A 24,695-nucleotide genomic window follows, 5' to 3' on the forward strand; every position below is an offset into this window, starting at 1 on the left:
TTATAAAATCATCCTCTATTTTCATTGTGTTTTACTTTAAAACACACTCAGCACTTGACTTATTTTATCCCACATGTCCAAAATAGAATCCATGTTGATTTTACTCTAGGGACAAAGGAGACCTTGAATTGTATTTTTCAACATTCTAAGAAAGTTTCTGGGAATATATCTTAAGGAATTAGTAAAAAAAAAAAAAAAGTGTATAAGATATTCATGCGGCATTGTTTTTTAACAGCAAAAGTATCCAATTTCACTGTCTAGTAGTTGGGAACCAGTTTGATTAAATAGGGGTATGCCCACTTGATAAAATCTCCTTATTGCCATAAAAATTATGAGCAGTGTAACAGCAGAAGAAAGGCTTATGATGCTTTAAAAGGATATAGACGTTTGTGTTACAGTTACAGCTACGAGGAAGCAAAGCTTGTAGACAACAGATTAGATGGTAATAGGAAATTACGTGATTGATTTCTTGAATACTAGAAAACAAAGCAGAAGATATTTCTCCCTTTCCATTAATTCGAGGGAGGGAAGTGTGTGGGGAAGGAGAACAGGTAAAATGGGAGTCTGAGGTTCTGAGCAGTCCTTCCAGCCAAAGTACCCTGGCAGCCACTGAGCACAGTCAGCTGAGCACGGCCTGGTTGGCAGCCCGTGCAACACACAGGGTAGAACCCCATCCCCAAAGAGATGTGCACAGTAGGTGGCGCAGCACATTCAGGCCTGGGGGACAGGAAGCAGCTGAGATGCCTGTGATAGGGCATTCCCTCTACTTCCTCAATAGTTATATATTTTTATTTTAGATAAAAATGTAGCTCTTAGCGCACGCGCGGTAACGGTAGAATGGTGGAGTTGGTACCTTTTGCGGTTCCCGTCGCGGGTGACAAAACCTTGCTGGTGTGGGAGCCGAGCTCTGGACCCATGGCCGAGGCCTTGCAATCTTCTCCCAGTTTGGCCTTCTGTATTCGGTCCGAGTCTTCCCAAACGCAGCAGTGGCCGGTCCTGGGTTCTATGGCATCATCAAGTTTTATTCAGCAAGGGATGCCCACAGAGCCCAAAAGGCATGCGACCAGAAGCAGCTTTTCCGGACATCTCCAGTGAAGGTTCGTCTCGGCACCAGACATAAGGCGGTTCAACATAATACGCCTGCCCTAAACAGCTCCAGATGCCAAGAATTGGCAAATTACTACTTTGGTTTCCATGGGTGGTGAAAAAGGATCATCAAGCTTCAGGATCTTTCTAACCTTGAAGAAAGGGAAAAGGAAGATATTGTGACATCACTTCAGAAGCAAAGCGTCAAGTTCTTCTGTGCTTTAGAGGTGGTGTTGCCCTCCCACGAGTGCAGGAGTCCCGGAGTTGGCATGGCTGAGGAACCTTTGGATAAGTTGGAGGAAGCTCTGTTTTCCAGAACTTCCAGAATAGATCTGAGCAGTAAAAATGTGCCAAGCCAGGGTATACCTACAGCAGAGTCATTCAACCGCACCCCAGTGTTGTGCCTGCCCTTGATCACTAAGGGTCATTATCATTCCTTATGAAAAGGAAGGTAACCCAGAAGCTTGCTATTCAGAAGGCTATGACAGATGCATTCCAGAAACTGCTGATTGTGGTTTTAGCTTTATTTCAGAAAGTGGTAAAGTAGCTGTGGCATATAGACCCTGTGAAGAGGCCACAGATGCTAGAACCGAAGAGGAGCTACAGGATTTCATTCAAGTATGTGGAGATAAAAACTCAAGGGGTACACAGCCAGTGTAGCCATAATTCAAAACACCCAGCAGGATTTGGAAGACTTTGGCATGTCTACTCAGCTCTGTCATCCTTAGGAAAAGGTGAAACTCTGAAACTGCTTTTGAGACAGGGAATTTCTAGGACTTTTCCAAGTCCCGAGCCTTGTCTCTGGCCCCTTATTTGAAGTTTGGAGAGCAGGATTGAGGGCCATCAGTGTATGTCTATAGTTGTGGACACAGGAGAAGACACAGGCCTTTTAGAACTCCCCTCAAATAGAATTGCAAGGATATGGGAACAAAGTAACAATGGCCTTAAGTGTGATTATGCTACAGTGTTTTAAAACTATTCATGCCTTTCAAGTAAGGTATATTACCCAGCTCTCAGCATCTCATATATATCTTGTGTTAAATATTTTGCCGAAGAACCTTTCTGTAAACCAATTATATGGATGCCTCGAATTAGGGATTAAGTTGTCAACGTAATTTCTAAAAGAAAACATTAATGTACTCTGTATAGGATTTTCATTAAAAAGGAGCAAAAAATGTGTTTCATGTCATTGAGAGCTGAATTTGGGGCTAGATTTCTGATGATTTAACTCACCCCAATGTTGCAAAGTTTGTTCTGAAGGGAAGAAAGTAGAGAAAGAAAAGGTGGTTATGTTCTGAAAAATGTAAAAATATTGAAAGTTTTTCCTGTACAATATAATTATTTTAATTCGATTTAAATCAGTCAAGGAAACTTCAGACGTATCCATGTTTGGGCTTTAAGAAGTCTAGCTTCCTGTGAAATGTGAGAGGAAAGGATTCTGTATTGATACTAAAGATTTCGGAAACCTGATTATAACAACAGATCCATTCCTAAATGAGGCCAATCTTGGAATCAGTTCCATTTAGAAACCATTATGTGCTAGGCACTGGAAATAAGATGAAGCTCCTTCTCTCTTGGAGTTTAGGTGTTGAAGGTGTACCAGACAATTAAAAAGGACTAAAATCAAATAGATTATGAAAAGGACTGTGAAGAAAGTAAATAGGGTGCTAGTTACAGTATTTCAAGAAAATTACTTAACATGCTGACTTTAACATTCGAAGTGTCTTCTCCATGTGTGCACACAGGGTAGACGTCTGAAAAGTGACACTGTAGTTTTTTCTAGATTAATGGCTCTGTTGAGACAAGGTGGGGTGTGGGAAGTTTCCCCATGCTAATGTAAAGGGCCACTCACTTGGTTTTAGACTCTCTTTCCCACCTGCCCCAAACCCCTCCTACAGAAGTTCTGGAGTCATCACTGATTCAGTGGTAACCCCTAATAACAGAGAGGTGAATGAATAATGAGACGTGAATACTGAGAGTTTGGAGGAAATGGCAAACATTTTATTTTATTGTTTTTTATTTTTTTAACATCTTTATTGGAATATATTTGCTTTACAATGGTGTGTTAGTTTCTGTTTTATAACAAAGTAAATCAGTTATACATATAAAAAAAATGTAGCTCTTAAGATACTGATTTTGATAAAGTTATATAGTTTTAAATATAGTTACTTTAGATATATTTATTTGAACATTAGATATTTTAGTGCATCTTAGCTTTCAATTTGGGCCACGGCATTGTTTTGGTGTTTCCTGCCCAAATATCTCACCAGTGAGGATTTTTGACCCAATACGGAAGATTTGAAATAAGAATTCTATATTGTAAGTATAATCTGTGAGAGAATTTGAGTAGCTTCTCTGCTGAGAATTAAGGGAAATAATGACTTCCTCCTATAAAATCAGGTGAGGACAGTTTATACTGGTTCTTCAGTGAATTGAGGATACAATTACTTTCCACCTTATTTGTCTTTGGAAATTATTCCTTCTGTAGGTGGGGGAAGGTTTCACTAGGATCTTCCAAATTTGTTTTTGCTCTTCCCGACTCCTGGTGTGTTGAATTGAGTACAAGATACCATTGGTTGTAAATTGCACCATTATCTTAGGTGCTTCTTATTGTTAGGTGCTGTTAGTTACAAGGCACAGCCTAAATTCAGACGTTAAAATGTGCAAAAATGTGTACGTTAGAATCAGAAATAAATGGTTATGTGTATGTGTGTGTTTACTGGTGTATATTATAGGTGGAGTTATTTTAAAAGTTTGGAAACAGTTATTCTAAATGCCTTAAAGATAAGCCCAGGCGGGCTTCCCTGGTGGCGCAGTGGTTGAGAGTCCAACTGCCGATGCAGGGGACGCGGGTTCATGCCCCGGTCCGGGAGGATCCCACGTGCCGCGGAGCGGCTGGGCCTGTGAGCCATGGCCGCTGGGCCTGCGTGACCGGAACCTGTGCTCCAGAACGGGAGAGGCCACAACAGTGAGAGGCCCACGTACATCCAAAAAAAAAAAAAAAAAAGTTAAGCCCAAACTTCCTGTTTGCGATGATCCTATCGCAAATGCCCAGATGGCTGTTTCAGTTAATCTTGGAGATTCATGGTACACCTATCTCCCCTTTCCTGTTTGGCCCGAGTAAAGGAAGCTCACATCTAAGTAGGCAAATGTGGTGTCAATGTAAATGCTGCCTGTTTTAAACAAGGTACATTGTAGACTGTTAGGGGTGTAACAAATGGTAAAGGAAAAAAATATTTTGGCTACTTTGTATTAATTTAAATGGACCATGGGAAGATTCAAGTGCCCCTAAATGACACGATTGTTTCGGGGCTTCGTACTTTCACATCTGATATTATCACATCTTCCAAGGTCAGAATTCAGGGTAATGCTTTTCCTTTGTGCAGGTGGAGGCAAACTGTTTTCCGTAAAAGCCAGATAGTAAATACTTTAGGCTTTGCGGGCCATATGGTCTCTGTCATAGCTATTCACCCCGGCCGTTGTAGTGTGAAAGGAGTTGTAGAAAATACATACACAAGCAAGCGTGGCTGTGTTGCACTGAAGTTTGAGTTTTATATAATTTTCACACATCACGAAACGTTTTTCTTTTAAAAAATGTAAAAACCATTCTGAGCCCTCAGGCCATACAAAAAAACAGGCAGCGGGCCAGGTTTGGCCCATATTGTTCACAGACCCCAGCCTTCGTGGCAATTTAAGCTGAGTTTTCTAGGTGTTTGTAGGACAACTATTTGAACCATCCCAAGGGATTTAATAACCCTACTTAGGGCCTGCATAGAGCTTTCCCCTCCTGCAAGTGGAATGGCAAAGAGCAGCACCTAATCTTTTGGTCCTTTTTATAAGGATATTTTTTTTCCTGAGAAAGTTTTCATTCTCCCGTATTTATTATTTTGCCAGTAGTTCTAAATCTAGCTTATATTTAACAAACTATAGTGGAAATCAATAAGAGAATAATTCACTTGCAAAATAGTTGCTAACGTGTTGAAAAACCGCAGCTAAAGCTCTTATGCAAAGATAAGAAACTATCTTTTGTACAAAGATCCATTCTATAAAGTCCTGTTTTAGTTTACTGCCAGAAAAAAAGTAACACACACACACACCCCGTACTTACCTCTTTCCCTCTCTCTCTCTATACTTATTTGTCAAAATATGTATATATGTATCCATCCATCCACATATAGAAATAAAAACTTGATAACCCCCAAAATCTCTATTTTGCCTTATTCTGGGTCATTTTAACATTCCTTTGTCTTATTTTGTATCCTGATCAATACAGCAAGCCATCTCATCCTTTCACAAATGTATGGAATAAAATTCAGATTTGTTGAGCCTTAGTGCCTGCCATGTACTGTGCTAATAATAAGCACATAACTTGGGCTTATTCATTTCATTGACCTTGTGAGACAGACTGGTCTCGTCCCCATTTACGGATGAGGAAGCTGAGGCTTAAAGAAGTGACTGACCCAAGGCCTCCAAGTTGGGAAGTTTGTCGGCCCACACGGTTGACTCCACAGTCCATGGCTACTACCCCAGGGCACCCCAGTCTTCTCAACATGGTGGCAAACAGAAAATTGCAGCATTTATATGGCACACTGTTGTGAATGGACACCGGTTGAGAAGCTCTGCGCTTCGCCATGGAAGATACACTCTGTTTATCAGACTCCTCCCCTAGCACATAAGCTGTCTGCTGGCTCGGACCTTACAAGTGTCAGTGGTGTGGTATCCTCAGTGCCTGGTACATAGTACGACCAGCATTTGTTGATGAAATGAATGAACAGTATTTAACAAATCATTTGTCTTGCTCTCTCTTTTTTTTTTTTACTGAGTTGAAGGAAGTAGCTTAGATTTTGTGACCCAGATCAGCTCGGTGCCCATGTCCCCAGTCATCCTGTGGTCATCTCCAGAGAGGATCCCGCTGCAGAGCTCACTCCGTTTCTTCCGTATCTGCTTCTTTTCTTAGATTCCGGTGAATGGTAGCAATGTCCACTTAATCACCCAAGCCTGTAACTGAGGGGTCATCTTTAAACTTGTTAGAGTTAGGCTTTTAGCCTCTAGCCTTGAACTCTACTTTCTCTTCAGTTTTTTCTCTCTGTTGCTGTCAGATGGATCTAAAACATAAATCTGGTTTTGTCATCCCTGGATTTAGAAGTCTTCAGGGGCTCTGCTGTTTATAACTTTAGCATTTCTCAACTGTGATGTCACTCCACTTTGCTCTATGACAGTCATTTGTGACTTGTGGGGTAGTATTTAAAATCTCAGTTTACCAACGGTTTGCTTTTTTTTTGTCCTTTGAATAAATAAGGACAGCTTTAGGATTATCCCTGTAACAACATCAGTCTCAGCTATGCAGTCTTGCGTTCTGATATTTTCTTGAGGCCAGAGAAGGGAGTGGAGTGATAACTTCATCCTGCCAAGTTCATCTTAATTGTGAAGCAGCTTTGAGGGACTGTTACTGATTGTGTTATCAACAGTCGTGGGTCTCGTGAGCTATTGTGCTCTCATGAATACTGTGCCCCTTGCTTCCTACCCACTGCCCCACAAAGGAGCCAAAAAAAAAAGGAAAAAGACGTCTCCATTTATAGTGGTTTTTTTTTTTTAAATAAACTTATTTATTTATTTTTGGCTGTGTTGGGTCTTTGTTGCCGTGCGTGGGCTTTCTCTAGTTGCGGTGGGCAGGGGCTGCTCTTCGTTGCAGTGCGCAGGCTTCTCACTGTCGTGGCTTCTCTTGTTGTGGAGCACAGGCTCTAGGCGCACGGGCTTCAGTAGTTGTGGCACGTGGGCTCAGTAGTTGTAGCTTGCGGGCTGTAGAGCGCAGGCTCAGTAGTTGTGGCGCACGGGCTTAGTTGCTCCGCAGCATGTGGGATGTTCCCGGACCAGGGCTCGAACCTGTGTCCCTTGCATTGGCAGGCAGATTCTTAACCACTGCGCCACCAGGGAAGCCCTATAGTGGTATTTTATTTGTCCGTGCTTTAGGGGAAGAGAAGGGCAACTGGTTTTGTAAAAACACACCTGTGTATGCCCACGGGAGGCTCCGACATGTGAACATCACCAAAGCTCCCATCCCCCTCACGCTGGGGAGGACGGCTGGTTGTTAAAGAAGAAATTTTCACTTCCTGGTATTGCTTGCAAGCCTGGCTGGGATCTCGCCTGTTGTTCCAGGCTCATCCCTTGTAATCCCGACTCACGCACCCAGGTCTCTAACTAAAGCAAACCACCTACACCTCTGCAGGTGTTTCTCGGTCTCTTGGGACAGTTCACGTGCACTCTCCCCCACTCCTGGGATGGGCATCCTCCAGCCTTCCATCTCCGCCTCCCCGGCAGCTGGCCCAACAGCTGCCCTCTGGGGGCTGCTTAGGTGTCCTGGGGTGAGGAGTGAATGGACGGACATGGTGTTTCAACCACACTCACTTTGGCTTTTAGAACTATAACTATGTGAGAGGTGCCCACTGCTCCGCAGACCTGCAGCCTGCGGTAGAAATGGTGTCCACTTTGTCTCCTTTCTCATCATGCAGTTACTTTTGTTAAGGAAGAGTTAGGCTCAGAGCAGCTTAAGTGGTTAGCCTCTTACACTTCCTGCAGCCACCTGAGAGGGAAGAGGAACTCCTTTTCTGACCCACAGGAATCAATTTGTGAGTAGTGTTTACTGGTGTCGCTTCCTTAAGGAAGGTGTGTAGTTGAACTAGTTGGACAGTCATACCGCGTTGGTTATCTCGCTGCCGTTTACTGAGCGCTCAAGTGCTCAGCCTGTACCTGGTGCATTAGGTATGGCGCCTCCCTTACATCCTTACGACAGTCTTTTGAGGAGTATCCATCGTGGTCTCCATTTTATAAGTGTGGAAGCTGACGTTCAGGTAGATTTACTAACTTTCTCAGGACCCCAGGGTTGCTACGTCCCAGCTGGAATTTGAACCCATGTCTCATTTCAGTTTGACTCCCCCCACCCCATATTGCCTCTAGAATTTGACCGTGGCCATAGAGCTGAAATGATAGGACTCAAATTTGGACACACCTCTGTCTAAAAACCAGTGCTAAGAAAGGACTATGGAAGTGTAAGAGTCTTGCCTTTTAGAAACTTTTTGGAGAGGAGAAAGGTAAATGTTTACAAGACCGTTAAGAATAGTACAAGATAGCATATAATTTAATTGATAAGCCAGTTATGTAAGTGCTTTAAGAGAGTGGTTTTGTGTCTGAGTTCAGAGTGCTGTACTGTAGTTACTGCCATTTCTAGTGTTACGACTTCATGTTATCTATAAAGAATATGAAAATATCTAACTGGTGTTTTTATTTAAAAAATTAATTTGTCATACTGCAATTGCATAGCATATCTCAGAGGAGAAGAGAGTAATCGAGGCTAGACTATTTCAGATCTCCATGTTGGAAGTGATTTTAACATGAGCTTGGGGTTGTTTGGGCTTTGTACGGAGTGACATACAAAGAAAGAAGAACATTTGAGGAGGGAAAAATCATAGGGAAAAGGAGTCAGATTGGTAATGAACTTGCCGTGCTAGGGAGTCATGGAAATAAATGAGACAGGAGAGAGCCAGACACTGGGCTGCTGTTGGCCTGGGCATGAGTGGCGTGAAGAGCAGGTATCCTGGGGGCCCCTCGTGGCATCGTAGTTCTCTAGTTTCCATTGGTATTTGGGGCACCCTAGATCGGGTGGGGTCTCACAGGTCTGGAGGAGAGTCTCAAGCAGGCAAGGGGCCAGGTCCTGACCAGCTGCTCCGTGAAAACACGTTTCACCTCCTAGGCAGGGACCTCCATCTGCGAGGCGCTCCCTGGCTGCTTTGTTAGCGTCTCAACTGCACGAGTCCAGCCCCCACCACCCCTCCCGGCGTAGGGAGGGGCATCTTGGGCAAGTTAGGAGCGTTTTCCAGACCCCTGCAGGGGCTCACGGCGAACACACATGTCACCCACCAGCCAAGAAGCAAGAGGAATGAGGTAGCTATGAGCCTGCCCACCGCCCTCAGGTTGAAAGTTGCCCCTTGATGACTGACTTCTTTCCTTCAAGACTGCCATGATTATTCTTTTATTTTTAAAATATCACTTTTATTTTTAACACAGCATTACATGTACATAGCTAAAAATCGTGCTAGTGAAAGATTTATTTTTCTCCCTCTTTTTTTTCCTCGCACCTTGCAGGATCTTAGTTCTCTGACCAGGGATTGAACCCGGGCCCTCAGCAGTGCAAGCGCTGAGTCCTAACCGCTGAACTGCCAGGGAATTCCCAAGATTTATTTCTCAGTGGTCCTCTGCCATTCTCGTGACTATCCTCCACTTTTCACCCCAGCTGTAAACACTGTCAACTCTTACTTGTTTCTTGTATTTACCTCCATTACCTACATATTTTATTTTATTTATTTTTTCTTTTTTTTTGCGGTACGGGGGCCTCTCACTGTTGTGGCCTCTCCTGCCGCGGAGCACAGGCTCCGGACGCGCAGGCTCAGCGGCCATGGCTCACGGGCCCAGCGGCTCCGCGGCATGTGGGATCTTCCCGGACCGGGGCACGAACCCGTGTCCCCTGCATCGGCAGGCAGACTCTCAACCACTGCGCCACCAGGGAAGCCCTACCTACATATTTTAAAATAATATGTCTGTGTTACTAATTTTTCGATGATCAATTTGAGATACCTTTTGACTTCCCGGTGTTGAATAGAATTGAACTTTTACTCTCCTCCCCATATTCTCCGCTGCCTTCATCCACCTAATACAGTCACATCAGATTTTTTGGTTACATCACCAGTTAATGTTCACCTTGATTATGTGACTACTGTTCCGTGCACAGCTCTGTCATGTACATTCCCTTTCTTTCTTTTTTTTTTTTTTTTTTGTAGTACGCGGGCCTCTCACCGTTGTGGCCTCTCCTGTTGCGGAGCACAGGCTCCGGACGCGTAGGCTCAGCGGCCATGGCTCACGGGCCCAGCCGCTCCGCAGCATGTGGGATCTTCCCGGACCGGGTCACGAACCCGCGTCCCCTGCGTCGGCAGGCGGACTCTCAACCACTGCGCCACCAGGGAAGCCCTTACATTCCCTTTCTTGTACAATTTTTGTTTTCCTCCAGCAGACATTTGCCTTGTTTTTTCAGCTGCCAAGTGTTTGACCTTTTACCTCACCCCGATCTCCCAGGTCTGTCAATTACCTATCAATGCTTTCCAAATGTTTGACTCTGTGAGAAGATAACCGGTCAGTCCTCGTTCTTTGCTGGAGCTTTTCCTGCTCCAAGGTGGATGAGGTGCCACACAGCTGTCATCCTGGGCCTTGATTTCATTTTAACTTACCTCACCCTTATTAGGATATGGGGCCAGCGGACAGACTTCTGGTGCAATTTACCTTGTGCCCTGTACTGCCCTCCCCCCCACCCCCCAGTCCTGGACCCCAGAATCTCTGGATGGCTCTTTGAGAATCTAATGAGAGCTCTGAACACCCTCCCCTGGAAAATAAATGCACACACGTAAAATCTGGCACGTAATTTTGTGAATGTCTGAAGACATTTATGTGACTTATAGGTAACGTAGTCCTAGCAAACTGTACAATTCCAAATAAGCCTTTAGTGCCTTAACTCTGATATTACAGTAAAACTCTAACCATAGGATCCAAACATTTCTTATTTTTCCCAATAAGTAGTTCTCTCCTCTTGAGCGTTTTATTATTTCCTACTATTTGATGGAATTAGTTTTCCAAATTTTAATGGCTTGCAGATTTATGGCCAGTTAGAATCACTTCTATTCCAGGGTATTACATTTTGCAGCCTTTGATGTTCATTTATTTGTCCCTCCAACTGTTCTGTATGTTGATGTAGCTGGGAATGAAGTTTCCCTCAACTATTTGTTGAACTGAATTGAAATGAATGCTGAGCTGCTCTCCCACCAGCACATGTCACCTAGCATAAGAGCTCCTAAGAGATACTATATATAGATGGATGCTAATCTTCCTAATGAACAGATGCCCTTCTGGGGTCATTGACAAGAGGGATTTTCCATCTGTGTGGAAGAGAGTTCCACCATCAGTCACTCTGTGGTTGAGATCCTATTAAGACAAACTCCAAGGGTCTGTACTTCGATTAGAGTTTTGGTTGTATTGAATATTGCTTGAAGTAAAGTGGTGTGGGGCTGAGATATATAACGCATGTGTGTTTATCGACTCATTGAGTAAGCTGCTGTTTACCAGACAGCGAAGGAGAACATGACCTATAATTTTAGTCCTCAGAGATTATTTTTTGGTCATTCATTGTTTTATTTTATTTATTTATTTTTTTGGCTGTGTTGGGTCTTCGTTGCTGTGCATGGGCTTTCTCTAGTTGTGGCGAGTAGGGGCTACTCTTCGTTGCGGTGCACGGGCTTCTCATTGCGGTGGCTTCTTTGGTTGCGGAGCACGGGCTCTAGGTGCTTGGGCTCAGTAGTTGTGGCTCATGGGCTCTAGAGCGCAGACTCAGTAGCTGTGGCACACAGGCTTAGTTGCTTCGTGGCATGTGGGATCTTCCAGGACCAGGGATCGAAACCGTGTCCTCTGCATTGGCAGGTGATTTCTTAACCACTGTGCCACCAGGGAAGGTCCTGGTCATTCATTGTGAATGATTAAAGTTCTTAAAATAAAAAACTGGACTTAACTAAATGCCAGCTTCTAAAAATGTCAAAATCATTGTGTTTTACTTTATTTTTATTTTTTTCGGTACGCGGGCCTCTCACTGTTGTGGCCTCTCCCGTTGTGGAGTACAGGCTCCGGACGCGCAGGCCCAGCAGCCATGGCTCACGGGCCCAGCTGCTCCGCAGCATGTGGGATCCCCTCGGACCGGGGCACGAACCCGTGTCCCCCGCATCGGCAGGAGGACTCTCAACCACTGCACCACCAGGGAAGACCAAAATCATTGTGTTTTAATCAGTTTTGTATAGCATCTTCTATCTTAATTGACCCTATAGTTATTTTCTCCAATTTCCAAGTACTTCATTGATATTAGAAGAAAAGGACAGTAGCAAGTGTTTTTAGTCAGTATTAACAGACTGTAATACAAACAGTATGGCAATCCTGACTTCACCAATCCTTCCTTGAAATCATCATTAAAAATTAACATCATTTAGATAATAAAAAAAGATGACACTGTCACTTCAGAATTTAAAACCAATTCCGTTTGGAGAGCTTTTCATTGAAAGTAGTTCAGAGAACTTCCCTGGTTGTGTAGTGGTTAAGAATCCGCCTGCCAACGCAGGGGACACAGGTTTGAGTCCTGGTCCGGGAAGATCCCATATGCTGCGGAGCAGCTAAGCCCGTGCACCAGAACTACTGAGCCTGTACTCTAGAGCCCATGAGCCACAACTGCTGAGCCCGTATGCCACAACTACTGAAACCTACGCACCTAGAGCCTGTGCTCTGCAACAAGAGAAGCCACCGCAATGAGAAGCCCGCGCACCACAGCGAAGAGTAGCCCCCGCTCGCCGCAACTAGAGAAAGCCCATGTGCAGCAACGAAGACCCAACGCAGCCAAAAATAAATAAATTAATTAAATTAAAAAATAATAAAAGTAGTTCAAGGAGCATGAAGTGCTCTGTGAAGAGTATTTTTATGGTCAGCATTTAGTATGTGGTAATGGGGAGGTGAAGACAGGCCTGAGAGTGTCAGAATCTTAGTGAAAGGAGAATGTCTTCACCAGGCATCTTGACTTTGGTTAAAGGGTCCAAGGCAATAGAATGTTTGAGAGAAAAAGCCATTAGGATGTTAATGATTCGAAATGAAACTTTAAAACAAGTTTGAAAATAAATAGCCAAGCCTACCGTGAAAATACGTTTCTAACAAGCAAAAGGCAAATGTGCAGGACTTTTTCTTCTTTTTAAAGAAAATGTTGTGTTTAATCACCTGTGAACATTTTGGAGAATTTGAGTGTTACATTTTGCTCAGGGAAAAAAATAAATTGGATGTGATGGCTGATTTCACTCCCTTTTAAGTGGCTCCACTGTGCTTTAGGGTCACTTCTCCAAGGATAATGACAGATAGGAATCAGCTAATTGTTCAGTGAGGTTGGGGAGCATAATGCTGACACTCAGTCATGCAAAATCGAATGTTTCTCTTGCTGATCACAGCTCTTTCTGCTGGTTATGAGTTACCGCATCTAACGTGCGCACACATGGGTGCTGGAGGCTCAGTCCTTGAGTCAGATATGCAGACGCAGAGGCCAGGGCTGTGGCTTTGGTGTAGAGAATACATTTTGTTCCTCAGCTCGAGCTGGGACTTGTAGGCTTCCTAATGGAGACACTGCTGCCAAAGACTGGAAAAGCTCCTTAAGGTGGACTCAAGACCCTCTCCATGTCCTGGCATTTGCCTGTCTTTCCTGCCTCTTCTACACCACGTTCTCGCCGAAGCATTCACATCACAACCCCTCGGTTCCCAGAAGGAGCTCTCCCTCCAGCTTCCCTCCTTTTGCCTGTGCTCCTGCCTCCCCACCTGCAGTGCTGTCCTCTTTCCTCTCTGCCTGATTCAACGTGTCCTCCTGAGGACCGTCCCTGCCCTCCGGCCCAAATCAGTTGTCCCTGTCTGTGCTTTCACATCTCATCTACCCCCACAAGTTGATCACGCTCAGTCTTAACCATTGCGCCCATCTCTGCCCTCTCCAGGGTGTGAGTTCCTCAGCAGACAGCGAGGTGTGTTCCGGTGTGTGTGGGCACGACCCAGCGCCCTCTGCGTCCTCGGTAGGTGCTGACCTGTTGGGTGCAGAGCATATGGTTTCGTTCTGTGGGGAGCACGCAGGAATGCTTCCTGGTCTTGGACTGGCGTCCTGTACTGCACGTGCCCTGGATGCTCCTTCCATTCTAGCACCACCAGCAGCCGAACATTGGCCCTGACTCTGATTGGGTAACGCCTGATACGAAGGACTCGGGACACGGGTGCAGCATCACCGCCACTTTGGGGAGCTATTCTCAGGCCCGTTGGCGTCCTCGTGTCTTGCTGAGCCAGTTACCCGCTTGCTGCTGTGCAGGTCCCACGTTCGCAGGTCGGCCTGCTTGGAGCTGGCCTTGTGACAGTCTCCCCTTTGCCAGCCACCCCGCCACCTGGCCTTGTGGGCAGAGTGCACTGGAGGAGGACAGTGTTTTCTTCCCCGGTCTGTGTGTGCAGTACAGCATCCGGATCTTGCTGGCCGCGGCCCCCGGGGCAGCGGCACCGGCACTCCCTCTTCCTGACGGCCTTCCCAGCGCACCTCCATCTCAGGCAGTTTCCAGGGCAGGTGGTACCTCCCTCTCCCTGTGAACAGCACCTCTGCAGCCGTGTCTCAGCAGGTGGTTCACTAGCTTGGCCTGAAACGTTTCTACCATCCAGTGGGTTGAGCCAACAGTGTCTGATTCCCAGCCTTAGGGAGGCGAACCCTTTCCATGTTTGTTCCTTTCTTGAGTACCCTCGCTCAGCACTAATAGCTCTTTTTTCCCCCTTAGTTAGTTCTCCATACCTCCAATCCCCTGTTAATAATTCTTTTTTAAACTTTCTCTGTTCAAACCACTGGGTGGTTTCTGTCTCCTGATTGGACCCTAACCATGCAGATGCCCCCTGCCTAGAATGCCGGGCTCCATCCCTGCCCCAGCACCAACCGTACAGTCTCCAAGGGCCAGCCTAAATGATACCTCACTCATTTATGTGACTGACATCTTCTGAGTTCCAGCTAGTAAATAGGCCCTGGGCCCAATCCTGGGGTTAAGTAAGACAGGGCTTCAGCCCGACAGGAGCTGTAAGACTGGAAGAAGAGAAAACTAAGTAGTGAACTGTGTTGAGTTAGAGAGGGTGTGTGTGTGTGTATGGGGGGAGTAGTGTAGGACAAAAACTTAGAACAGAAACTTGAAAAGAGAATTTTAGTGTCCTCCCTAAAGGGATAAGTAAATGAAAAGTCATGAAATTGATAACCATTTACCACCTTAAGTAATGTCCATAATAGAAAAAGTAACAAAATGTGGTTTTGTTTTCCATTTCATTTGTTAGTATTCTTTCTCCTTCCACAAAGCCCTTGAGCTGGGTGTTTTTTTGGTTTTGTTTTGTTTTTTAATTTATTTTATTTTTGGCTGCGTTGGGTCTTCATTGCTGTACGTTGGCTTTCTCTAATTGCGGTGATTGGGGGCTACTCTTTGTTGTGGTGCGCAGGCTTCTCATTGCAGTGGCTTCTCTTGTTGTGGAGCACAGGCTCTAGGCACGTGGGCTCAGTAGTTGTGGCTCACGGGCTCTAGAGCGCAGGCTCAGTAGTTGTGGCTCGCAGGCTTAGCTGCTCCGCGGCATGTGGGATCTTCCCGGACCAGGGCTCAAACCCATGTCCCTTGCACTGGCAGGTGGATTCTTAACCACTGCACCACCAGGGAAGCCCGAGCTGAGTAAGGTTTTAACTCATCTCATCTCTGATTTCCTAAGGGCAGGAACTGTCACATAGTAGGTGTATAATAAATGTTAGTTGACTGAATAAAGGCTAATCGTATCGAGTTGATATTCTCTCTGTTTTGGAGGAAGGAAGCCAAAGTCAGCCAACGTTTTTTTACGTTGACGGTTCATAAACAATTACATGCAATTGTTTTTATACTTGAAATGTGAACAGAAACGTTATTAATCAACTTAATGCTGATACTTATTCGTTCCTCTCTAGCCGTTTACAGATAACATTTGCCATGTCAGGTGTGTATCACACAGTATGTTAGGTATTTTATAGACCTCTAATTCTCAGCTATCCCAATTGTGCAGGCATAGATATTGAGGTTAGCTAACAACCTACCCATGGTGTTGCTGATCAGATGTGGCTGAGCCCTGCTTTGAGTCCAGGTTGGTACCAAAGCCCTTGTGTTTCCCAGTCCAGTGCTCAGGTATCACCATGAGGGGCCCCTTGGTCAATCAGGCGCCTGCCCTATTTGAGTGTACACACCTACACATCACCCTGCAGCCTTTTTTCCTCTTCAGAGCCACCACCGCCTCCTTCCTTGTCCTAGAGGCACAGCCCTTTGGACCCGCCAGGTACTGTGACATCCAGGTACAAGTGGACACGGTTTGGAAAACTCAGAAAGGTCCAAAAGTCTCTTCCCTCTGCTTCTTTAAGGATTCAAAAAGTCTCTCATCAAAGTCTAGCCACTTGCTGGAAAATTGATATTGGTACAGGTTATGGGAAAAGTTCAATTAAAATTAAAGCTCAGGGGACTTCCCTGGTGGCGCAGTGGTTGAGAGTCCGCCTGCCGATGCAGGGGACACGGGTTCGTGCCCCGGTGTGGGAGGATCCCCCATGCCGCGGAGCGGCTGGGCCCGTGAGCCATGGCCGCTGAGCCTGCGCGTCCGGAGCCTGTGCTCCGCAACGGGAGAGGCCACGACAGTGAGAGGCCCGCGTACCGCAAAAAAAAAAAAAAATTAAAGCTCAGGGGAATGTGTGTGCACCTTTAAACACTAACCCTGTCTTTTCTTCTTCCCAGGTGCTCTTACCCCCGTACGATGATGCCACTGTGAATGGCGCCGCCAAGGAGCCGCCACCACCTTACGTGTCTGCCTAAGCCTGGAAGTGGGGCGTAGCTGAGAGTGACAGCTTGACTTCCATACATCAGAGCAATAGTTCTTCAATTTTACTTCTGAGACGAGCTCTCTGAGCTTACCTGTTGCTGAAATGCTACAATTTAAAATTTTAGATGTTAAGTTGAGACTCTCTGTAGTTTGAAACATATGCTTAGCTAGAGCACTGTGATAGAGTAACTGTAGAATTCTTTCTGTGCGAGTGCGGTGGGCTCCCCTAGGCTTTCCTCAGCATTGAAACTAGCCAACAGTCTGGATGAACCTTCTGTCCGAGGAGTCTGTTGTACGTGCTGAGCCCCAGAGTTGAAGAATTTGTGACACTGTTCTCTCCGTTCCCTCCTTTCTCTTTTGAAAGCGTAAAATAAAATCAGAATTATGCAGTGCTTCTCTTAGGCCATTCCAGTGTATAGAACAAGCCCTTAGGAGAAGAGGAATCGTGTAAGGAATCCAAATATACACATAAATAAAAGAATTTCCTTAGATCCTTTATGATTTAAATTCAGTGACAGTTTGGGTTCGCTGGTCAAGGATTTTGTCCACGGGCTGAATTGAGGCCCTTTGTCAATTCCCGGCAGCGAGGACAGTCAGTCACCACCCTGGAGGCTGCTCTTGTGCACCCATATCTGGGGTCACAGCGTGGAGTGTTAGAGGGGAACTGGTTGGTACTGTGTGGTATCAGGGTCTCCCTTTCTCGCAGTTTCCTTCCCATCCCCGCTCAGAGCCCCCTTTCACTTAGTGTTCTGTCCTAGCCTGACTCAGGGAGGACCTCCATCAGCCTTTGTCAAGTGGAATTGCTGACATGTATTTACCCAACAATCTGAAAAAAGGTTTTCTTCTCTCCCTGCAAGGCACATCCTACTACTTTGAACTTCTGAATACGCCTTGTCATCTTTAAAATAAGTATAAAACGGTCTTCGGAAAGACGGGAGGTGGCAGGGGTGCTTCCTTGTGAAATGCCCTTATCTTGACTACCTGAATTTCAAGAGACTTTTATATATTCACATGTTCAAAAGTCACAGCTCTCCTGTTTGTTCATTATTGAATGTGCTGTAAATGAAGCCATTTGCAATTAAAATGAGATTTGCCCACATCCAAGAAAACCACCTTTTGATTCTGGTGATTGTGCCTGGGAACCCTTCTTGCCCAAGTGGGGCAAGAGGCCTAAGGAGGAGGTTTTATGGCTTGTCTCACACATATGTTTTTTTTTTTTTTTTTAATATTTCAGTGCTGGTAAAATCAGAGCATCTTAGGCCAAGAGAAGTGGAGAGGAGCAGACACGAGCTTCCAGCATTCCTGACCCGCCTCTGCCGAAGCTCTGCCAGCTCGGCTGCTTCGAATAGGATTGCTTTCTGTCCACAGTGCAGTTTTAATACGCTGTTCAGATTGTACTGTGTTCCAAGGGAGATTAAAATAAGAGTGGCTTGTTCCTGAACGGGTATTACAGATAATTTGGAAATGTAGAATAAAATAAGAGGCAAGGGGGATGACTTTTATCCCTGAGAATCAGCCTCCGTCCTTTCTCTTGGTGTATCTCATTAGTATTCTTTGTAAACTCGACCTCGGAAATTCTGTTCCTTGAAGTTTTATACCCAGAAGATTAACACATGAAGGGCTGTTAGGTTTGGGGAAGGCCTGTCAGGTAGTTTCACTGATCCCTGTGGAAGGCACCTAGGAAATCACAGTTATTTGCATGTTACTCCCCGTGATTTTCCAGTGCTTTGCCTCATGCTTTTTTTACAATATGAAAAATGGCACATGGTCAGGTGGAGAAGAGTGCTGGTTTGGAGACTCTGCGTAGGGTCCTCGGAGAGGCTCTTGTTCACGTGACACTCAGTAGCACCACAGACACCAGGATGTCACGATGCTGCTGGGCTTTCCTGACATACCAACCCAGGCGGAGCTCCAAAGCTGCCCCCGTACTTACCTCTACACGGTAAGCAATTGTCTTCCTGTCTGCACTATGGAGAGGTGGTGATGCTTGGATTAAAATGACCCCCCAGAGCACACTCACCAATTCGCTGTGTCCTTGTCATCGCCAATCCAGATATATACCTCTCTTGTAAATGTGTTTTAAACCCCACTTTAATCTCCTGCTCCTTTCTTCTAGTTTGTTGTCTACAGAGAAACAAAACAGTCAATTACCTCAATTGCTCTCGTGCCTGTATACTTTCTGGTCACTTGTCTGAGGGTTCCTGGGGGTTTTCATCTTGACCCCCCAAAACCCTATTTTAACGTCATGGACATTCAGTCCAGCACCACCAGGTGTGCAAGTGGGCCCACTGATAAGCAGCCCCGTGTGAGGGTTTGAAGTCTGTTTGCTGGACAGAGAGAAGAGGAAAACACATCTTTCGGCTTAATGGGGTCTGGCCACCCTAGAAACCAAGCTTCCGTTGCACAGGCCAGTCAGGTTTCCAGAATGGCACAACACATGGACGTTTTCAGGCCAACAGACTAGTCACTCCCCTTCCTGCACCTTCTTCCTACATAAACACATGTGCCGCATCTCCCCTGCGTCTGTCCTTGTCCCTGACCCACCCTATCCTGTTGTCCCACAGGTTGCCTGACACTTTCCCCTCCCTTTCTCCCCCCATTTTTGTTTTTTAACTCTCTTCTGGCCCCAAACAAACGTTTGTTTAGTTTGACTGCTAAACTGAACCACACCTCATTGCATTTGTCTTTCCACCCTCAGTTCGTTAAGCAACAGTACTTCTCAGTAATGTTCTCAATAGACCACCTTTAGAGACTGTAACCATTAAAGTTTTCTCCATAGAGGGGATATATTGTATTTGAAATGGTCACCATTGGAGAAAAAATCCTGCTGTGCAAATGGAGCTTTTGTGATAGAGGAAAACCGATGAGACTATAAAAACACTATTTCCATTTAAAAAGAAAAGATACGTCAGCTTTTGCAGCCGGTCTGGAAACGGACCTAAATGTTACTAAGTAACATTGCTTCTGGTCACATAGGCAGACTCCTATGTTCTGGAGGGGAGAGGGCAGATGTAACTCATGCCAAAGGGGACTGCCTGCTAAATTGAGCCATTTCAATACCAGAAGTAGTGCCTGCTGCTGTGTAGAATGAGTTTTGGCCAGCTCGCATGTATGTCCTAAAAGGGAAGGAAAAAGGAGGCATTGCAAGGATGTCTCCACACCCATGGAATTCACTTAAAGTGTTTTTGCACGCTGGCAAGGTTTTCTGCCAGATGACTCTGGTGTATGGAAGCCAGCCACATCTGCGACCTTCTGCCCAGAAGCCCACGCATTCCTACCGCTGACTGGTGTGTGGAGACAGCAGAAGAGAGAAACTGTCACCTGGCCAACCCAGAAGAAGTTACCTCAAAGCAAAACTCTCAGCTCTCTACACCCATCAATATGACCCTAGTTGGCAAAACAGCTGCTGCTTCAGAATGAAGAGTTTGGCTCAAAACGGCACAATGGACTAAGGTTTTATTTATTTTATCCCATCTAAAACTTTACACATACTTTTTAAAAAGCCATTGGCAGTACAAACAAAACAAGTTTTAAGTAAACTTATTAAGATGGGAACCTCTTCAACTCAGCAAATATATATATTCCTTGGTGTGTGTCAAGATGTCCAGGGTGTATTGTTGCAATAAAGAGAGTTTGGAGAGGAACTGTGTGACCCGGGTAGATTGGGCATAATTAGCCAGCATCAAGGGACTGAGCCAGTTTCTCAGGAAAGCCTAGGAGGGAATGTGCCGTCAGATTTTCTGCTAGTCACAGTTCAGTGCTGTGGCCTATCAGCTCCCCCTATGAAAAGCCATATGCAACAACAGCTCCTGGATTCCTGGGACCCTGAATTTGGGGCATCCAACCTAGACCTTTTGAAGAGCTGCTGAGGCTCCCATCTGTGGCCTCTCCACCTAAGGAAACTCCAGCTCTGGGGAAACGAAGGAACATTGGGTCTGCTCTCTGTGCGACGCACACAGCACAAAGGACACTGTCTTGTGTGGTGGCCTTTGTGTGATGTCACTTTTCCCCCAGTATTCATTTTAGCTAAACAAATGTATCTTTATTTCACTATTGTAGTTTTGCAAGATCTTCCTTCAGTTCTTTCAACGTTAGGTCTTTTTTTTTTTTTGCGGTACGCGGGCCTCTCACCGTTGTGGCCTCTCCCGTTGCGGAGCACAGGCTCCGGACGCGCAGGCTCAGCGGCCATGGCTCACGGGCCCAGCTGCTCCGCGGCATGTGCGATCTTCCCGGACCGAGGCACGAACTTGTGCCCCCTGCGTTGGCAGGCGGACTCTCAACCACTGCGCCACCAGGGAAGCCCCTAGGGTGGATTTTTTTTCCTTGAGGTTTGTATCACAAGTAAAGCTGTCAATTTTCTGTTTAATTAGGCTGAATCGTGTTCTGTGAATATCAGCTTTTAATTCTTATCATAAAGAATTTATTCAGCTGTGGTGACCTAAATGGGAAGGAAATCCAAAAAAGAGGGGATATATGTATACGTATCGCTGATTCACTTTGCTGTACAGTAGAAACTAACACAATATACTCCAATAAAAATTTTTTTAAAAAAGAATTTATTCAGGTAGGAAGAAAGATCAACTGAGGTGGGCCTCTTAGAGTGGTTAATTGTTTTAAGTGAGCAGTTTTCTTCTGAGGAAATTAGGCACCATTTTAAACTGCACTGATTTATCTTTAGGAAGAATATGCACAGTAAGTTTTCAAGCATCATAAGGGAGTAGAACAGTGATGTAATGTGTCTGCATTACCTTGGAGGAATAGTTGGGGCCCTGAGACCCAACTCCCTTCATTGTTCCCGCCCCAGAAGGCCTATCTCACGGTGTCTGTTTTCACGCCTCTCAAGTAGAGGCAGACTAGAGCAGCCCTCTCCCATGCGGCTGTAGGCTTTCTCCCACCCTGTGAGGTTAATGCACTAAATCATCTGTGTCCCTGAGAGCCAACTTCCTTAAACGTCTTAGTAGTGAATCCAGGTCTGACTCGGGCATCAGGAAACATTATAAATTTGTGGGTTTTTAAAAAATTACATAAGGGAATTCCCAGGAATTCCAGTGGTTAGTACTCAGCGCTTTCACTGCAGTGGCCCAGGTTCAATCCCTGGTCAGGGAACTAAGATCCTGCAAGCTGCGTGGCGCAGCCAAAAAAAATAATAAATTTAGGGCTTCCCTGGTGGCACAGTGGTTGGGAGTCCGCCTGCCGATGCAGGGGACACGGGTTCGTGCCCTGGTCCGGGAAGATCCCACGTGCCGCGGAGCGGCTGGGCCCGTGAGCCATGGCCGCTGAGCCTGCGCGTCTGGAGCCTGTGCTCTGCAACGGGAGAGGCCACAGCAGTGAGAGGCCCGCGTACCGCAAAAAATAAATAAATAAATAAATTTAAAAGATAAAAATAAAAAAGGACATAAGTAATGTATTGCAAGAAAAAATAGAAAATAAAGCCAGTAACATCCTTTGGGTCTCATCTTGAAAGTCACTTCCTTCTGGAAGCCTTCTGTGACCCACTAGTTTGGAAGAGATTCATTTTATGTTGTCCCATAGCAGAGCATACCATAGCATACCAATCAAGGCTCATTTTACACTCTGGTTCCTGTGGCTTCTCTCTTCTGTAATCTCCCAATAGATAAGAAACTCAGACAGAAGCTGTGTCTGTTCCTTCCCCAGCACCTGGCACTTGTTTGGCACATAGAACGAACTCAAAAATAGTTACTAGAATAGGAATAAAATAAGCATGAGAGGAATTAAAACCACCTGTAACCCCACCCACGGTTATTGTGACTAATTCTTAACAACTCAGTGGGGCTCAAGCTCCACAGAGACCCCTTCTCCCAGAAGAGACCACTGGAGAAAAACAAAAATCTCATTCCTGTAGACTGTGCAAGGGAACAAAGGGAGGTCTCTCCTCCATAGACCCTACGAGCGTGTCTACTGTGGGGCGGGGGCGCCTTGACTTCCAGAAGTTGTAAAGGTGATAGGCAAAACTCAGCAACACGGTAATAGAAGGATTGATCTCTGAAGGAAAATTAAAGGACAGCTAAGACGAGGGGCTAGCTGATGCTCTGCCACAATTTGCAATCAAAAGGAAATGACATTCTTAGCTCTATTCTTGTGATCAAGTGCCTTTTATGTGAGCCTAATTCAGTAGGGCTCTGAATGAAAAATTAAATTGCTAGATGTGCCTCTCCCTTGAACTTTCTCTTTTCCCTTTCCTAGTAGATCAATGTATTGTTAAAACAATCAGTGACCAGGACTTCACGGGTGGCGCAGTGGTTAGGAATCCGCCTGCCAAGGCAGGGGACGTGGGTTCGATCCCTGATCCGGGAAGATCCCACATGCCACGGAGCGACTAAGCCCATGAGCCAGTACAGCTGATGTGTTCTTCAACTTCCTGGGCACTTCAGATTTAAATAGAACCCCTGAAAGGCTGTATGTGATAAAGCATGTTTGTCTTGCAGCCTTTACAAGAGTATCTCAAGCAACAGTAAAGCCTTGCGCATTTCTCTGTGGTGGGGACCACAGACACTAGTCCAGAAGTCCCCACCAGCAGGTAAGTCCTGCAGTGGAAAGTAATTATCAGAGGAGGAGTGTGAACTCCAGAAAAGGTGTGTGAAAGCACAGGAAGGGAAGCTGAGGAGTGTTGCAAGAAGCCCCCCTGCCCATGTGTGAGAGACCTGGTTCCAGGAAGGAGAGTGTTTCAAGCACGGTGTGCAAACATGGAAGAGAAGCAGCCTGATTCAAAAAGAGACTAAACGTGTTTGCGTGAGGACTCGGAACTAAAACCCGCCCTCTTCTCATAAACCAAAACGTATTAAGATGTAATCCACATGCCATGGAATTGTATGATTTAACGGTTCTTAATATTATTCGCTGTCATGCAACCATCACCACTATCAGTTTTAGAACATTTCCATTAACCCCCAAAGAAACTCCACACCCATAAATAGTCACTCCCCCTTCTCCCCCTAGACTTCTCAGCTCCATGGTAGTCTGGAGCTAACGGTGAAGCACTGAGGGTCTGCACCCTCTCATTAGGCCTGGCCAGGGATGCTGAGCTGTCTTAAAACTTGCTCTAGCTAAAAGAAACTCTCAGCTCTTTCACACTTCGGTTATTGCATCTTCTTTTCTACATGTTTTTGTTCAGAGCTAGTGTACATATAGCCAGTAATGTTCTGGCACTTTCTATACTTGGGAATTGCTTTGTCAATTCTTGTTTTAAATGAGTCAAGACATTTCCATTGCTTCTTTTCAGAGAGTGCTCTACCAACAAAACATTGTTCACTTCATTGCATTACATCTTATTTTTCTCCATCTTATGATTTATTGTGGCTCTCAGCAGTTCACTGCCTTATTCCTTATTCTTTCCACTGGACCATCTGTAGCATTTCCCCTTCTGTTGGATCCCGGTAATAACCATGTTCCAGTTATTTTCTTCAGCAAGAGAGAACGTGGAAAAGCCACGTTCTTTCTTCTGATATTTTTGTTATTCTTGAGTCTATTGAGCTTTGCCAGAATGCTGGAAGATTTTATAGGACAGATACACATACTCATTGCCCAAGTATCTTGCAGTCTGATTTAACACCAGGCCACCGATGCAGACAGAGACTCAGTAATGGCGTGGCGAGAAGGCAGTTAGCTGAGTGTCACAGGAATGAGGCTACTGGCTTCCAATAGCAGATGGCTCTTTGCCAATTCCTGGGCTTCAGGAGGCAAGAAGCAGCAGTCTGCGTTGCTGAGTGATGCTTCCACACATAGCAGGTCCATCCTCCACTTCCAAAGTGGAAACTAGTCTCCAGGGAGACGGGCAGTGTTTCAGCCTTGTCAATATCCAAGAAAAGGAGTCAGATTCCATTCAATCTTGCCCAGGTTTTAAGGCTCCCCACTCCAGCCTATCATCTCATACTTGATAAGTAGCCTCATCCGCCTGATTCCACAAAAACCACTCTAACCTCCAGGTTTAAGGCCACAGCAGCTCAGTCTCTTCCCCAGCACGGCATAAGGAAGATGTGTAAACAAGTTAAGGTCTGGGTAACATAAAAACATTTGAATCCTCTTTCCAAGGTGGGGTCATAGGTTCATTTAGAAATCATTTCACTTGGGATGATGGTGCCGTCAGCTAGCCTGTCCTC

At 45.4% G+C, this 24,695-nt stretch overlaps 1 protein-coding gene and 1 pseudogene across 3 annotated transcripts in view; both read left to right on the plus strand.

Annotated features, from left to right (window-relative positions):
• The window catches only part of LAPTM4B (lysosomal protein transmembrane 4 beta), a 70,371-nt gene extending 52,730 nt beyond the window's left edge, over positions 1 to 17,641 (plus strand). The window contains exons 7-8 of one of the 2 annotated variants that reach the window (XM_082858707.1): positions 13,686 to 13,760; positions 16,494 to 17,641. In XM_082858707.1, the coding sequence (XP_082714833.1) occupies positions 13,686 to 13,760; positions 16,494 to 16,571 (153 nt within the window). In that variant the 3' untranslated portion in view covers positions 16,572 to 17,641. The remainder of the gene's footprint in view (positions 1 to 13,685; positions 13,761 to 16,493) is intronic. The other variant, XM_082858708.1, reaches the window with a different exon arrangement.
• On the plus strand, positions 838 to 8,070 carry LOC309974386 (RAD52 motif-containing protein 1-like; annotated as a pseudogene). Its single transcript has 3 exons — positions 838 to 1,425; positions 1,509 to 1,704; positions 8,041 to 8,070. The product of its transcript is annotated as an RAD52 motif-containing protein 1-like (transcript).
• Positions 17,642 to 24,695: the final 7,054 nt, after the last annotated feature.

Source organism: Leucopleurus acutus (assembly GCF_964270905.1).
Source record: "Leucopleurus acutus genome assembly, chromosome: 17".
In the NCBI taxonomy this organism is placed as follows: Eukaryota; Metazoa; Chordata; class Mammalia; order Artiodactyla; family Delphinidae; genus Leucopleurus; species Leucopleurus acutus.